Source organism: Cottoperca gobio, chromosome 23, assembly GCF_900634415.1.
Source record: "Cottoperca gobio chromosome 23, fCotGob3.1, whole genome shotgun sequence".
Classification (NCBI taxonomy): Eukaryota; Metazoa; Chordata; class Actinopteri; order Perciformes; family Bovichtidae; genus Cottoperca; species Cottoperca gobio.
The window spans coordinates 6,741,311-6,759,330 of record NC_041377.1 but is presented as its reverse complement, the minus strand read 5'-3'; the positions used below and the strand labels follow the sequence as shown (position 1 = coordinate 6,759,330).

The following is an 18,020-nucleotide window of genomic DNA, read 5'->3' as shown; positions in this document are numbered from 1 at the left end:
GACAGTATACATCTTTAAAAGAGCATTTAATATAGTAGCAGAGTTTTTTTTGTTACGTCTATAACCCTGCCTATCCTCGATATTCCGTTAATCTTCCTAATGATTGTTAACGGGGTGTTGCAGTAAAGGAGTATGCATCTCACCCCACTGTAAATTACTAAGCATTAGTTTCATCATGCATGAGAAACACAGCTCCTCTACATATACATATTTATTATGAACTATGTGAAATAGGCAGGAAGTAGCTGTCCGTGCACGTCTGTGTCCACAAATGGCAGCTGTTCTCACAACAGCTGCAAGGCTATAGCGAGGTGTTGATGGTGATGTGCCCGATGGGAGTGAGTGAGTCTTTGCAGAGAGAAAGTATATATACAAATTCATAATTAAGGCGGTCAGGTGTGCATGTCAGGCTCAGGTGCTCACCGAGCTTCACTGAACTCATGATGAAAGGCTGTCTGCACTCACTAATTCATTCCAGTCTATTCTACTTTTTTGGTTTGGTGTAAACTTTCTGTCAACGAAACTGAACTCTTCCTGCACAGCTGTTTCACAAGAGAGAGATTTTAAATAGAAAACATCTACTAGATGTTTTGAGTTTCATAAATGGTAGTTTAACACTGAAAGCAACAATGGCAAAGTAGATTAAAGTTTAATAAGGTTGCATTTTAATGTGTTTTTTTTTTTTCAAAGATTCGTTGAAAGCAGCATGCTTTGTTGCCGTATCATTATTTTTTATAGCGGCATATAAATGTTGCATTATGGCTGAAGAAAAACTAAATACATCTGTAACTTTATGAGACACAGACGGGGGAGAGAACATCATCTTCGTTGGCAGAGGTTACAAATGCAGCATTAACCAAGCCTGTGCTTTGTCTGAATACAGAAGATGAAGGGAGTGTAACAGGCGTCACACAAAAAGATGAAGCAATCCACGGCGAGGGATGACTAACAGAGACGGAAAGACGTAGCGAGCCTGAGATGCTGAGAAGGGAGACGTGTGACAGCGTGGTGTGGGAGGACGGACACAAAAGCAAAAGGGCACAAGAGAGATTTAAACGGATGGGGGTACAAACAAGGCTGCCATAATAAGAGTCGGTGGAAGAAAGAGAAGGTGAAGGAGAGCGGACAGCTGTGGCGTCGTCAGAGCCAACGTTTTATTACACAGGATAGAAACAAAGCTGCTCGTATAAAACAGACATCACAACACAGTCAAAATAATCCCCACAACACAACTATAGAGCGCTCTGGATGTCTGGATCCACATTTATCAAAACAAATAAAAGTCATATTTTAGAAAGTAAATAAATCAGTAGTACTAGTTATTACAGCCAAACACATTTTAATAGACTCTTGCGCTGCTTTTCTTTCATTTCAAACAACAATAATTCTCAGTTTAAGGCCAGTAATTAAAAAGTAACAACAACAAAGTCATGTCGAACTCACCAATCTGCTCTTCTCCAACAGAAATACTGTCATCGTTATTTATAATCACTTTTTCATCACTGTTAAACCACCATCAATGACACTCAACACTTTCTGCACAGATGTTTCACAATAAAAGCCTTGCAGCAGAACAAAGTGCATAACCCCTTCTGTGTTTTTTTTTTACTTTCACATTAAAAAAGGCAGCTTAACAATGATAGAAGAAGTGATTGAAATGAATGAATGAATGAACACAGTATTTGTGTTTAAAGAGGTTAAAAAAAAAAATAGCTCCTCCTTTCCCATTGCCAGTAGACGAGTATGCCGTTCAGTATATGCCATCACATACAAGTGATGCCTTGAGAGTTGATGGTAAAGCTTACTACCTTTTGATGCAAGTAGGACTGAGTGACTTCCAACATGAGGTTTATTCTTCACTTTAAGGGAAGACATTCTTAAACAGTCTCTCTACACTAGAGCATGATTACAAGCCCTGGTGTGGTGTAAAAATCCTGGCGACTCCGTTCTCCTTTGCAGCTGGACACTACAACCTCGAACCAACCAAATCCTAACATTCAACCAGCCTGTAAAACCTTTTCTTTCTTTTTTTTTACATGCAGCGCAACATGTATTCCAACTCTCTCAGTAAGTGAACTGAAGGGACGATCCTCTTAAAAAGTTAATTTATTTTAGAGTAAATGTATTTTTATCTTCAAATGAAATCGATGCCTTTCGATAAGGTTTTTGTTTGTGCTTGCAGAAACACTAAAAAGGGAAGAAAAGAGAGAGGAGGTCTGACTCCATGTGCGAGCAGAGTGGCAGAGGTAGGGAGGGTTTTTCCAGCTCGGCTCAGCACACAGATTAAAAAAAGATAAAAATAAAGATATTCAGTTAGATATACAAATCAGGCTCTTCAAACACTGCAGAGCAGTGATCACTCTACAGTACTGGGCCATCTCCAAGGGGCCATCTCCAAGAGGCCTGCGGCAGACATCTTTGATGTTTAGGGAGCATCCATTTACAGTGCAGTTTGAGGGGCGCAGTAAAACCCAGGCTGGGGTGTTGTTGACCAGAAGAGGTTTTCTTTCCAGTTCATTAATGGCACTTACACATCTTGATGTTGGGACTGTACCTAACAATTATGTTCACAATCAATCTGCTGATAAAGAAACACACACCACAGCTGCTCAGAGATCTAATTGGTGGAAACAGAAAAAGCAGCAAATCATCACACGGTTGAGAAACGGTCCAAGTTTGCCATTTTTAAGCATAGTTATATTGTGGGTTTTTTTTTCAGATAGTCAATCAGCCAAACTAACAGTGAATGCATCTGCTAACAAAGATTGTGTTTGTATAAATGCCAAATATATCTTCTTCCTCTGTGGACTAGAGCTCCATTGTTGTCCAAAAACTATTAAAAACACATCAGTGAGCCGCACTGTTTCTTCATTTCCACACACGCACGTTTATTTTGACTCAAACCCACAAACACTGTCCTGCTGCCAGAAATACTCACTACAACACCAAAAGGGGATGAATCCGCCACTGAAACTGTCACAGACGGAGTTATTGGTTATTGGTCACATACATTGTTTTGGTCTTTTCATGACATTTGGTAACAATAAAACATTGTAATAATGCCAGCTTTATTCCTAAACAATCATTTCATTTTTAAGTTCTTACTCCTCTTTTAGTTCTGGCTTGATAAATGCTTATCAAATCACCAGTAGTGTTAGTCCAATGTTGGTCACATCTATCCCAAACTACTTCCATACCGAGTCCCCAGTACAAACACATCAGGTTAACTAAATGTGTTGGCGGGCTGGTTCAGTTCCTGTAAGTACTTTGAAAAGTGTATTACAGGGAAACTTGCAGAGTCCATTAATGTCCCAGGAGCTGTCAAATTGTCCACTGAACAATGAGCAAACATGAGAAACATGGTGTTTTCACATCCTGCGCGACTTGATTTACATGTGCTGACATCTTCAGTGTGTATGTCAGGAAAGAGAGTGCAGAAACATAATAAAAGCTTCATGTTTTTAAGCCTGGCCAGTTGACAGTCAACATTAAAATCACTGCATATAATCAGAAGGAGAAAGGATGAGAGTAAGTCAGTCGAGGGGGGTGCGGAGATGTTCGACGCTCTCTTTAGCTCATCAGCCCCCTTCAGTGAAGTAATTTGTCTCGCGTAAATGCTCTCTATGGCAACCGCTGTGCATCCTGTAGCACACAGAGAAGGCTAAAGGGCTGTTAATGGAAGTTACGTCATCCCATTTGAACCCAGGCGCATGTTAATTGTATTGCCTTCTAACAGGCCTCTCAGATCATCACACAGGGATACCTCAGTGTATGGCACATGATGGACAAGCAGCGGACAATACTAGTGATGTTTTATAATGGATACACCCCTATGGCTCGTACAAAAACCCAGAGGACGGAGCGGGGGGGGGGGGCTGAGGGTTAAGGAGGCTCCTTGGGAAAGAAAATGATAAAGACTTCGAGCAGACATAAAGACTGATATGAGAAAGAGAATAACAGACATGTTTGTTCAATTGGCCCTAAGGATGAGCATGACAGGGAGGACAGTTGCATAAGCTACTTCCGCCGTACCTCCCATACTGCAGTCTTCAAGCAAGAGGGCTGATATAATGTGAATGGAGAGATGAAAAGAGAAGACACTGGGAGCAGAGGATGTCCTTTTATTTCAGAAACTCACATGAGTGAGTAATAGCTGAAGTTGACAGAAGGTTCTCGAGAGATTAGAGACAAAAGTTTGAGTCATTTCAACCATGGGACCACACTGATGTTTGGACTAAACTGTGAGAACTTTACATTACAGCCAACCATTAGGGGCATAAACCACGTAGCAGTAAATGTGTGGATTCATGGATTGATCAAATCGACTATTGACAGATGTTCCTGTCAAAAGCTATTTCTTTATACATTGTCTGGTGGGGAAATGTCAAAGAACTGAAAACAGACTAACTTTGAGCTAACAGGCACGTCATAACTGATCCCTTCCTTGCTCCTTCTCAACACCTACTCTTTCCATCAGTCTGTGCTCCTCTCAGATTTCTAATTTCTGCTGTCCTGTCACGTTTTACCCTTCACTCCGCTGGTTCAGAAATAGCTGCAGAATGCGTCTAATCTGCCTTGACAAGCCTACCCATGGCCCAATTACATAACCTGATGTTGTTTTCAGGCGAGGAGAGAGGGCTTCATGTGGGCGGGAGTGAGTGTGACCCGAGTTCAATCGCACACACACAAAAACAGAGTCCAATATTTGGTGATGATGTGTTGTCGGAGGAGATTTCGGCATAAACACATTCTGGGGGATTTACATTGAACAGCTGTGTGCTGTGACATAATCATACTGGGCCAATCTCCTGAGCTCCCACTTACAATGATAATAACGCTAATTGATTTCATCCGTTACTCATTATTTAGTCATTTCAATTTGTTTTAGAAAGAATTTAAATAAGTAAATTAGAAAATAATCACTATCATTTTCAGTTCCTAGTCACACGGGCTGCAGGCTTTCCTGTAGACTCTCTGTCATCAACCCCACCAGAAGTCCTTTACTTGAGCGCCAACACCACAGTGTTAAATCTCCTTTACAAGTACAAGTCCTGTAGCAAAGATCCCATTGGAAAAGAAGACCAGAGACATAATCAGAAAAATGCAATGAAAAGTGTTTGTTAAATGTACCGGTTCTCATGCCCTGTTGCTGACTTGTTACTCTGATATTATTAGATTGTGAATACTGATGCATTAATGTGTAAGCAGCATCTTACTGGTAGTTGTGTGCATTTTGTCTAAGGTGGGTCCCGCACTCAGTGTTAGACTTAGAAATCCCCTGGATGATTAGATTGGACGTAACATGTAAACAGGATGAAAGGCAAATAACCTTGAATTTCATTCTTGCAAATAACAAAGAAACTGCATTTTAGCCCCCCATGTTTTTATTTTAGGGAACATTCATTGCCCTTAGTTATGGTTAATTTCGTACTCAGACAAACAATAGTCGGCACAATGAAGTCCCTCACAGACAAACACATCAAGGTCATCGCTCCTTAATATTAGGTACACTGACATTACCCTTTGGACAGTTTGCTGTGTGTGTAAAGGCCATCAGGGAGCTCGTAGTCCTTACTGAGCTGGGACATTTATGCTGCAGCAGAGGTAGGTAGTTTTAATTCTTATTGTTATTATAAGTTGGCTTCATTACATCGCCAGTTTGATTTACTATATTCAATATCTTGAGCAGTCGTACAGGGTGTTCAAGTTGTGTTCTGCCACGGGGTGGTGAACATGTAGCAGAAGAGGGAAAGAGAGGATGAAAGAAAGACACCAGAGACCAAGGCAAAAATCAGAAACTCTGGTTTAGAACAAATAAAGTTTTCAAAGTGGCAGTGAGGGACTAGCATGGACATGGACTAGCTTATCTGATACTGGTCATGCTTTGTTTACCTAGCCTTATCACGCAGGGCAGAGGTCAGTGGATGAGTTGGAACCTAATCAGTGAGAGCTCAAAGTCTCAAAGACACACACACACACACACACCTCTGTTTGAAGGAGCTGGGATGCAAAACATAATCTCCTCCCTCCTGGAGGTAGTTTAGCATAGCTATAAAGCCTACTTCAGCCTTTGCATACAAGAGACAACAATCCTTAATCCACAGTCCAAAATAGTATGTTGTCAGGAAAATGTAAACCTGCGCTGTTTTAGGTGTTTAACCACGTGGCCAGTGCTGTCGTTGATTTGCTCAGATTAAGGCGTTAACCTGAAACATTCATTTTCTGATCGTTTGAGAAATAAAAAGGGCTCCATGTAAATCTTACAACTTGATGTTGACAAAATTGAGCCTCCAGACTCAATGGATGTCACGTAGTTTGCCTTCAAGTGAAACTTAATCTGATCTAAAAAGAGCACGTGTCACGTGCATGTGTTGAGCTTATATAAAGCTTGTCAAACAGATACAAGCATGAAAAGAGGCAACTCAGTTTGTATGTTTGTGAAGCTTCATGCCCCAGGAATCGCTGTCAAACACACACTGTTGCTTATTATTAGTCTGAAAAGCAATTATATAATAAATAAATGTATTTCAGCTGCGTGCTCTGTATAATCCAGTGTCCGCTGTGTGACCAGCATGTCTCACAGTGAGGTGATGGCCTGTCAGCAGGCAGCAGGGTCCCTGTACCACAGCGGCTCTAATCTGTCATAAGGGGCCTCAGTTACCGTTGTGCGGCCGATCACAGTTATGTAAGGAGATTTACAGCCTGCCTGACACAACACCGCACTTCACTATGTTACAATGAGGTTCGTTGGAGCTGATGTCACCTGTGTGTGTGTGTGTGTGTGTGTGTGTGTGTGTGTGTGTGTGTGTGTGTCTCACTGGGGACTAGGAGGTATTATATTACAGTATTACATTCAGCAATCAATACAAATGAATTCAGGCTCATTAATCACAGCTGTTTCAATTGTGGTTAGAATCTGGACAGCTCGTTTCCCCCCCCAGTCACAGCCTCCCTCCATCTCCATTTTTCCTGCTTCTGAGTGCACATGAATGCTTGCAAGTCATTTTTTTATTATAATACTTTTTTTGCACCTCTTTGCCCCATGTTCCCCCCCCCCCCCTCTCTCTCTCCTCTCTCTCTCTCTCTCTCTTTCTTTGTAAAACCAAGTTCTCTCCAACACTCAAAATGCCGGTCAGTGTCAGCTAGTCCTGGGTACAGACTCGCATGTAAACATATAGAGCACAGAGTGTACCATCACACAGACACTACATACATATTGATCTCTCAAAGTAAACACAGCAAATTAAACACAAGTCAGACTTTGCACTAATGGGGAAGGCAGCTGGATGTGGGCTAGGGGAAAATAGGGGAATAAGACGACAATATTGGTGGTATACTTCAGTTTTTAGATGCAAAATATCTTCGGATTATGTACAAAAGCTTTTACTGCAAACCCTCAATGACTGGTGAATGTCCAAGTTGAGCAAATCCTGTTGAGAAACACATTGCCTCCCTGACTGTGTAATATGCTTGCTGCCCCAGTTCTTTATTTTCCCAAGTACATTTGTCAAAATGCCAGAACTACACAAGTATTTTAAAGCCTTATATAAATTACAGATCCATTAAAAAGAAACGTCAGGATCGGCCCATATACCAATCCTTGGCTTATTCTGTGTATTAATGATTCAATATGAAAGTGAAATGCTTGCCAAATATGGATTATTATCATAAAACATATTTTGTATTAAAATGACGGGTAATAATAGTCAGTCAAAAGTCCAACACAAACCCTGGAACGGCTACTTTTCAATTCATGGCCAAGGTTACCGAGTGCACTCCAAGTGATGTTTTAAAACTGCCCATCAATCTACAAGAGACACACACAATGGAGTAGAAGCCCAGTGTGGTAAAGCTTTCAAAGGACATAATGGACGCTCTTATAGATTGCCCCTGTACTGAGGTTCTGACGCATGAGCTTTCTTAAAAATCATTTAAAATGTTGACTTTTCCTAGTGTCGTAGGGTACACGGCTACATTGAAGGGATACACATTTCCGAGCTTATTACACTGTTTTAGCGAAGAATATGTGAACAACACAGGCTACAAGGAAAATGTCTGACATTTTCATACAAACCCTTGAGTTCCTGGGGGACATGGTTTGACATTAGAATATTGCACCACAGGGAAACAACAGGCTTAGATTTTCAGGACTGGGTTGACCTTTTACAACAGAGAACCCTGATATACTTCAAAACTCACAAGGACAGCAAATGTGCACGTGTTCGATACACTGGTAATGTGAGAACACTGGGAGATGTTCTACACATGAGGAATTCATTTAGCTTTTCTTGCATGTGCAGTCGGCACACTTCTATAGATGTGTACATTCTGCAGCGGAGTCGATGCACACATGAGAAGCCGACAACATTAATGTCATGCCAACTCTAGCAAACCCCAGAGGCTACACGGACAACTTCTGATCCTCTTTTGCCATTTAAAAAGTTAAAGATGGGCTAAATCAAGGGCTCAGAATTCTTTAAATTAACAGTGTCTTCCCACCCACACCTTTCTGAAATCTAGGGGTTTATCCGACAACTCTTCCGAAACAGACTGTAAAACAATTGTGCCCGCGTCACAGGATTGGCCAGTTGTGCAGAGGGGAGATGGTAGGCAGGAGTTGAACTGCTCTCCTTTCTTTTCCATTCTTCACACAACTACTTTTGCCACTTTGTCTGAACGCCATTAATGCCTTTGAAGAAAGACTGATATTTGAACGATTATCAAGTCTCTATGACATCATGCCTTCAATAGTGACCGTTCAGAACAGCTTTAAACGCTGTTGGCCTTTAAACATGGCTGGATGACACATTGTAAAAACTAGTTAATTTCAAGCCAACCCTGATCTTCAGTGGTTTTCAATAAGCACAATAAAGAAGACCATGAACCCTAAATACAAAAACATTACACACAAAACGGACCAAAGAACAGTAATGTTGAGTGTCCATGTTCAAGCCCAGCTGTAACCAACTTGTGGCCCCTTCTAATAAACCAAAACAACAACCCCCAAACTCCCACTGGTCTTTTGTCTCCTTCTTCTCCCATAGAGACAGAACATATGGAGCTCAGGGTCAGAGGTCACTCTGAGGGAGGGGCTGTGAAATGGCTCCTCACGCCTCCCAAGATCAACTGCTCACTTTGCTGTTGGAGACGGAGAGGCATTTGCAAAGGGATGTGACCAGTCAGCAACAGCTAGCAGCATCCTCCGAGGTCGCCAGGTCCCGCTGACTCCCAGAGGCAGATGATCCATCATTACTGCTCCCCCCTCTTACCCCCTAATCCTTGAACTTTGACTAGCAGCACATGGTAGCCTCTCCCACACTGTATGGGTCTAGGATGAGACCGAACATCCCTGGCACTCAATATGTCAGGCGGATGACAGGCAGGTTCAGGGCTCTGTAACTTCAACCTACAATATACACTTGAGGACACAAAAGTCTATTATTTGTCTCGCTTTCCCTCCCCCACACAGTTGGGCAAATTCCTGCCCCAAAACTACAGACTACCTGGAAACGGTTTCTATCCTGTAGCCGAGTTAACAGGAGTAAAAGCTACCACAGACATTTAAGAAGCAGGCAGGAAATGCTGTGACTGCATATGTTCACTGAGGTAGGCTTTTGGTCTTGTCTGCTGCATATTTAGTTTTTCTGTTCTTACAGCTTTCCTCCATCGACTCTGCAGCAGTTTCTTGTGTTCACTACTGGTCATGTCCACAGCTAATGGTACACACCCTAACATTTTGCAAATGCCAAGTCTAGTCAAATAATGGGGGGACTTCAACCCTTGTTGGATTGTAAAATAGCATCAGAGTCCCCCCCAAAACCTTCCAACGACAAAAGGGAAAGTGGACTATTAAAGTGCACTATATCAAACTATTTTGTACTTTTCCGAAACCGACCCAGCAAGGTGTGCAGAGGAGTGATAGTAGGCAGGGTTTGAGCTTCTCTCTCCATCTCCCTTTTGTCATTCTTCACAAAACTACATCTCCTTTTGTGGGTACAAGGTGAGGAGTGTGTGCCTCTATCCCTACTTGTAGGATACAATACATTAAGACTAGAAAGACACAGCAGGCTTTTTCCCCCCAATGATGCCATTTGGAATAAGTATCTGCATTTAGATATGGTTGGACAACCAAGTTTGTTTGAAGCTTGTTTTGTCCAACCAACAGTCAAAATCTCAAAGATATTCAATCTACAATGATACAAAACAGAGTAGACTAGAGAAGCTGCAACCAGCAAATAATTGGCATTTTAACATAACTGAATTAATCAATTATCAGAATTGTTGCAGATTTATTTTATGTCTAACATCTTTTCAATTAGTATTAGCTCCAGTGGGTTCAGAATATTCTATCGTTTTCATTTTTTATTAATTTTTTTTACTGTACTTTCTTTTGTCTTTCTTTGACATTTGGAGATCTGAACTCTACTGAATGGAAGCCATTTCTTTTTCCTAAAATTGGACACAAAGCCATTACTTAGTGAGGCTAAAAACATCTCGAGCCATTAACAAAGCTGACCTATAGTGAGTGGCTTTATAAAACAAAGACAGGATGATGCTTCTGGTCAAACAATGCAGACGGCAGAGTGGAGACATGGTTAGGAGCATGAATGTATGGGTGTGTGTGTGTTTGTGTGTGCGGCGGAGACAGTGATGTGGCCTGGCCGTGTTACATTACAGCGATGCGTTCAGTGTAGCCTGGAGGAACTGTCTGAATGGATTACTCTAACAGGCTTAACAGCAGCCCGGCCGGGCTGACAGAGCACGAGGCAACGAGCTCGGGACAAAATGTGGAGAGATGGACGAAATCACTACAGGGGGAAGAGAAGAGGAAGGAACTCATGAGATGAGGCATTAAAGAAAGAAAGAAAGAGTAAAAAGGAGAACGACCGTAGCATAGTGCTGTCATTATGACTACAGGATGAGATAAACAGGAGATCATTTCATTCATCCTTTACAATAAAACAAGTGTATAGAGGATTGCTCTTCGTTTTATTGAGCTTTGGCATTGTTCTTGCCATATACTATGATCTGCCCATTACCAACACATACCTTTATAATATAACAGGGGCATGCGTCATGTTGTTAGGCCCCGTCATCATTAGCATATGTCAGTGGGCAGCGTCAGCGTGCAGCCTTTGTACTGACTGACTCCCAGGTCGGCCTGTGTGTGGACAGATGGTCCAGGCCAGAGGAGAGCTTTAGCCGCTCAAATCCCTTTGTGCAGTCTGAGGACACTCCCATCTCAGCCGACACACCTCTGTGCTCCAGACATTTTTAAAGCTGCACTGGCTAACCTCTCAGCTCCCGATGGCAGCAAGGGAGCTCTTTGAACAAACTGAATATCAATAGCCAGGAAACAGGATTAGACTGGCCCACAGTAGCTGTAAATTCTCCCAATGAGAATCAAACTGGCTGGTCAGCTCCACACAGGTGTGTTTTAGGGTTACGCATATTTCACATTCATCTCACAAGACCAGGTCATGTCATGTTTTATTAGCATAGTCCTTTCACCTCAATACAGCACCTTGTTCATCATGCATAATAATTCATGTTGTTACATGTCAGTCTAACGTGTAAATAAGAGCCTGAGTCACTTTCACATAAAAGTCACGGCTGCAATCCCACAAGATCAGACCGATAGTAATATGTCTGTATCCCTTTCAACATGACACAAGTCTGACGTGAAGGCTGGAGCAGCAGAAGGTCAAACATGCACATATTGCACATCAGTTAAATAGTCCAGAAGATTCTGTTAATGCAGTGGTTCCCAAAGTGGGGGGCGGGCCCCCTAGGGAGGGGCGCAGAGCTATTGCAGGGGGGGGGGGGGGGGGGGGGGGCGCGGCAAGGCTTGAGCCCTGCCAGCATAACATGGACAAGTTTGTGTTAATGAATGAAGGTGTTGAGGAGATTCTTCTCTTGACATGTCAGTCAATAAAACTGATTTTTTTCACATTTTGTTGTAGGACAAGTGAAAAAAATAAAAAACACTTCCTCCCCATGTTCAATTCTACTTTTCACATTTTGGGACGATTCTTGATTGGAATGACAGTTGAGCAAAAACAATCTGCCCACTAGTAGAGCGGTCATCAATATGCATGTTTAACAAAGAAAGAAAATAGGTTATCCCATCCTTCTATGGACGGTTAGTGTTTGACGCTGCTACTCAGTAGAACACGGACATTAACTATATCATTAAAAGGCTGAGCAGAAAAGTCTGCTTTCTGATTCAGTTTAATCTGTATATGAAGGCTAGCCTTATGTCTTACCGTTATAAAAGACATTCACCTTGAAATAGACATGTTGAATCTTGTAGGGAGAGAAGAAACATTTACCGCTCTAAAGGGAGTTATTGGCACCTGGCTAGGAACCGGAGGTGGTTGTAAATCCCTGAGCTTTAACCAGCCCAGCCAATTGTCCCTGAGGTGATATTAAGTCATTTACATCGGAGTTATGACTAAACTGGGATAGGAAACTGAAAACAGCCCCGTCCAGTGTGACTCAGTAGAGCAGCGATGCTGTGGGAGAGCAGTAGGTGACACTCAGGTGTGAGGAGTGGGAGGTGTTAAGGATGGAGACAGAGGAGGACATGAAAGGGGAAGAAGGGGTAGTATATGGAGGTGGAGGAAGATGATGGAGTAGAGGAGGAGGAGAAGGTACGGTGATGTTGGAGCCAAAGAAAACGACTGGCAAGTTGAACACCTGACAGACTGGATCATCCGAGAGCTGAAACTAAGAATCTGTTGTTTTCAGAAGCGCATCATCATCGCATGACTTCACGGTGTGTGCGTGTGTGTGTGTGTGTGTACACACACACATCTGTGTGTGTTCATGCATAGATTTCAGTAACGACACATGCAAACAACCATGAACGTTTTGCTCCACTATCAGTTTCACTGCACGACTTGAGATTTCAGTGGGCTTCATCTTGTTCTCTCTTCTTCTTTAAAGAGATTATTTGCTTATTTAGATAAATCTACAGTACTTTGCCCTTTAAAAAAAAGGGGTAATTCAGTTATGTAAGTATCGCCACTTTGCTCATTCATTATCGATTGTTAGTGGTTGACTCATTATGTATTACCAGCAGTTTATATGATCGATTAGAGATGAGTCATTTATCATGCTAAATGTCAATCCATCGCTAGCTTCAGCTTCTCAAGTGTGAGGATTTGCTAGCAGTGTAAATGAAACATCATTAACAGATTAATCAGTAGTTAAAACATTTGTTAGTTGCTTTAATAAAATAAAGAAATTCTGACAACAGTAATAACTCTTTACTCAGAACTTAATTAAACCATTGTGCTCATGTGCTGTAAACTGGTTGACTTATTTCCAGTGTGGGCACTGGGCTGGATGACATTTCCCCAGCAGGGGTATAAGATGGCAAAGTGGTACGCATCTCACACTGTTGCAGCATATCTTCTTCTACAACTGGCACGCCAGACATCTCCCTAAAAGTATCTCCTCTTCACTCCTCTCACCTTTCCACTCCACAATGCTGCTGACCCTCAATGCATCTAGTGTTAGAATGCAGGCACTATTTTAGGCTTTGTATACCAGCCAGGGTGTATTTATACCACTGATGCTCAATGGCATGGTATGGGGTGGGTGTCTGGACGGGACTGATAACGTGGCTAGTTATGGGAGGAATTAAACAACCTGATTAGCATTCCAGCCTGTGACTAAAGAGCTCAGGATCTATAACAGGGCATAAGTTGAAATAAATGAGTTAAATACTGTTTGACCTTGAAGAGAGTAGACTCTCACACACACACACACACAGACAGAGAGAGAAGGCAATGTAAACCATGGAGCAGCCTGAGGCAGGTCTACAGGAAGTCTAGCCCTCTGACTAGAACAATGGGCTGAGGGAAATAAGGCTACAGTGCCACACAAAGAGCAGGGAGGAGGGGAATCACAGTCTAAAATAAGCAAAGCCATAGAACGCTGCGTTACTACAATTATGGCTGCCTCAAAACTCAGGGTACAATAATATGTGGGGGTGCTGACATGTAGCCATGTTCTCAACAAAAAAAAAATAATGTGCTTTATGGACAGCCATAGGCAACATGTTGATATCAATCATGGCAGCATTAGTGTCGTCCGGATGATGGCGCGTCATGGGGGAGGACGGCAACAGGCCTGATCAGAATTGTAAATGAACTCCAGTGAAGTGTAGAAGGGTGAAGGCAAACTGAGGCAAATGACAAAGAAATGGGGGGTGGGCAGCTTTGGGGGTGAATGAAGGCGAGGGGGGATATAATGCTCTACGAACACTTGATTTATGTAAACTTCAGACAAAAACTGGGATCTCACATTCATATTGTTCTTCAGTATTCTGTTAACATGTACATGGATCAGGTTGTGTGACAGTCTACTTTTGTTCTGTCGTTTTCCTGGTGCCTCATGTTCAAAACACACTTGCAACACGTCAGTTAATGTCCGTACCACACACCGGCCACGTCATGCAGGCTGCATCACTAACAGGACAGTGTTGTCCCTGATGCACCGAACGTCCGACAAACAGCAATGATGTGCCTTTTGATGGCATCAGCCTGTGGGCTCGCATAAGAAAGAAAAAAACCCAGGGGTGCACATGGGTCATTCACAGATATTTTTGCAAATTTTATACTTTTTTTAATTCTTTTTTTTGGAAGAAGGATTTTCCTAAAAAACAATGTTTAGACTAAAAGTAATCCCTCTCATTCATCACTTATGACCCACTAGAAGTGTGTGGCTGTGTTGGCTGCGGAGACCATTTCTTGCAAAATCTCAGAAAGTATTGGGGGGGGGGGATTCCCAAATCACATTTTCTTAAAAGCCCAAAGTCATGACTTCAAATTGTTTTTGTTTTTTTGAACCAGTTGTCCAAAATTCATATACATTTCGTTTTCTACCACATAAGCAGTTCATGCTCACACTTTAGAAGCTGGAAACAGACAATGTTTGGCAATTCTGCATTCAACTAAACTTTATTAAGGTGTACAGGGGTCCGTAACCAAATTCCATTGTCCAGGAGGACCTAAAAACAAGAGAGAACATACAACAAAGATTCTGTTTCATCTTCCCAGAACATTCTCAGACTCCGGGTGCATGGGTAAAAACAATGATAATAAGAAGGTCTTGAATATATTCATCCAGGAATCCTTGCTATGAAAAGGTTTGGCAAACTCCAGGGCAAAAAGATCTGGGAATAGATCTCCTCTTACTTTCACACCAAAGGTAGTAATTCTGTGTTCAGCAGCAAAACAATCAAAAAGCTGAGAAGGAAACATCAGAGGAAATAAGAGTGGTAAATGTCATAGGTGGCAGTGATGCAATATGAACCATATGAGCAGCTAAATAATAATAAAAAAGGTAAAGGTTTAATCTAGAGCTGCAACATTTAGTTGATTAATCGATCAACAGAAATGATACTGTTTCGATTATCCATTATTGATTTGAGTCATTTTGCAAGAACAAATGTCCACATTCTCCCAAATAAAACGTATCTTTCCACTGGTACATTTGTTAACATGAAGTCCACTCCAATAAAAGTGCAATCACAGCTCCCTTTCAACACTCACAGACTTTACTATTCTGAACTTTGGCCCAGACTCAGTTACAAAGACAGAAGCTACAAATCTGACTGTGATGCAACAACCTCGACAAAGCATGCAGCCTAGACCACATCCAGAAGAGAAAGCTTGTCAAAAATAACTCCACACTGAAATAATATGAAGAGGCTGTTATTGGATGGTAACTGAGCCAATGAGTGAATGCATCTGGTGACAGAGTAAACACGCTGCAACACCACTGCTGTACTGGCAAGAGGAGAGGAACAAGTTCTGATCCCTATGAATAAACACAACAACAGCAATCCTTCTATCAAGGACATTATTAATCAAAGTTCCAAATCAACATCACTCTCTTCTCCCCGTATGACTCTGCATTTTCGTTATTTCGTCAGAAAAGACTCAAACAACACAAACTGACTGATGAATGAGAATTACAGGGAGACCTTGCTATGACAAATAAAGATGTGTAGGTTTTAATTCCCTGTCAAAGTGGGTTAGGGTTAGGGTTAGTGGCTGTGACCTAAGATAGTATCAAATTGACTTTTACAGGGAAAAAACAGTGAGTAAAAACTACAGTAGTCTTCAGTTATGAACATTAGTTTCACTCTGACGGGTTTAGAGCAGTACAGCACAGGAAGCTTAAATCAGATGATAACATACTTTTTTTTTTTTTTTTAAAGATACTGATGACCTCTCAGTTTGTTAGCACACAAGAAGCTTATCTGCACCACCAGTTCACTGGGCAGAGGTGCTGCTGAGACAAACAAACCTACTTACACCACCAATGCCACTGTAACTCCATATTTTTATTTTAAAGGCAGTGCTTATGTACAAAGCAACTAACTCTGTAAAGGAAACCATGAGCCATTAATTAGGTATTTGGGGGGTTATAGGCTGTAGGCTATGTGCCACTTCGGGTGATGAGTTACAGTTTTTTCCGTTTAAGTTGCTGAACTTTGGGATTTGTAGTTTATACCTTAATGTAGCATTGCACTGAATACAACTAATATGCATGTTTTAGCTACATAGCGGTGGAGGGATATTTTTAGTCAACAATTTGTCTATAATGTGTTGAGCTGAGGGGCTGTTGTGATTATTTTTTTTCTTCAAAAACAACACAATGACAAAGAAAAGAGACATCATACCTGCTAGTTCGTCCGGTTCCAGTCCAGTTTCTGTATCTATCCCACAAATAACAAAGTAGTGAGCGAAGCGGCAGGGCGCCGCGCCGGACACCGCGAAGCTCCCACTCATCCTGGCTTCGGTGTGCAGCGCTGTCCGCTAATAGTTCTCCAAGCGACACATCTCCACGAACAAAAGGGAAAAGCTCGATAAAATGCTCAACTCGGGGACAATGCTCTTCTGTGTCGGTTCTTGGTTGTAAATTAAAGATTGGTAGTATTTAACGAAGTTGCTTTTAAATGTTGTTCCAGTGCTAGTTTGCTTTCAGTGAATCGTGTCAGCGGAGCTTGCCGATACACAACTGCCTGCTCTGGACCGGAGAGGGTTGTGAATCTCCGCCTCAGTGGAGCTGGAAGGAGACGCCTGGCAGGGCGGGATATTCAAAACTAGTCCTCCATTCAGTCTGTTCACTGACATAGAGTATCTTTCTTTTTGGGAATGTTCTGTCAAAAACTGATACATTCCCTCTTTCTGCTCTCCTAAGTGAGTCAGTTACTTTCAAATCTTATTTCGCCAATAAACGCAGCTGCAGCCGCATAATGCAAATATCAATGCGCTGACTTACGTCATTATTCACCTACAGTCCTGTGCTGCTTTTGTTGTTGTTGTTCTACCTTCATAGTGCTACGCTTCGGGAATAATGCATTACTGTCCTCTTCAGCCCTCGCTTTAGATAAGGGAAAACTCTGTCAGCAAAGGGTTAGGGTTAGCAAGGTTAACAGTTAAGTTAAGTTAAGTTAAGTTAGCAAAGTTAAAAACCTTTAACAAGGAAATAAATGAAAGAAACACCCAGGGAGAGCAACTGAGGAGGGATCCCTCTCCCAGGACAGACAGACGTGCATAGAGGTGTGTATTATAAATATATATATATATATATATATATATATATATATATATATATATATATATATATATATATATATTAATAAAGGAGTACAACATACTACAACAATTTGCATAATCATTTAAAAGATTGGTGAACTCAGGTAATATGGTATTGCCCTCAGGTGTTAAATCACGTTTCATTCATAATAATACAGTCATATTTTAAGGGGACAGTTAAGGGCTTAATTAATGTATTTTAACATTTCAAGATGGCTTAATTCTGGATAGTTTACGAGCTAAAACCCCTGAAGATGTATCAAACAGCATCGTTGTCACTTATTAATTGATACCTAAAAGGAGCCTTCATTTTGAATTTAAGGTGAAAATTCAGTGGAGGCTTTAATGGTATTTGATACAAGGTTTGTAACCTTAAAAGTCTCCTTAATTAATGTACAACAC

At 41.6% G+C, this 18,020-nt stretch overlaps 1 protein-coding gene across 1 annotated transcript in view; it reads right to left on the bottom strand.

Annotated features, from left to right (window-relative positions):
- LOC115028094 (DENN domain-containing protein 5B-like) overlaps positions 1-17,214 on the bottom strand; it is a 61,427-nt gene extending 44,213 nt beyond the window's left edge. The window contains 1 exon segment of the mRNA XM_029461501.1: positions 16,700-17,214. Coding sequence (XP_029317361.1) covers positions 16,700-16,808 — 109 coding nt within the window. The 5' untranslated portion in view covers positions 16,809-17,214.
- Between the last annotated feature and the right edge of the window lie 806 nt (positions 17,215-18,020).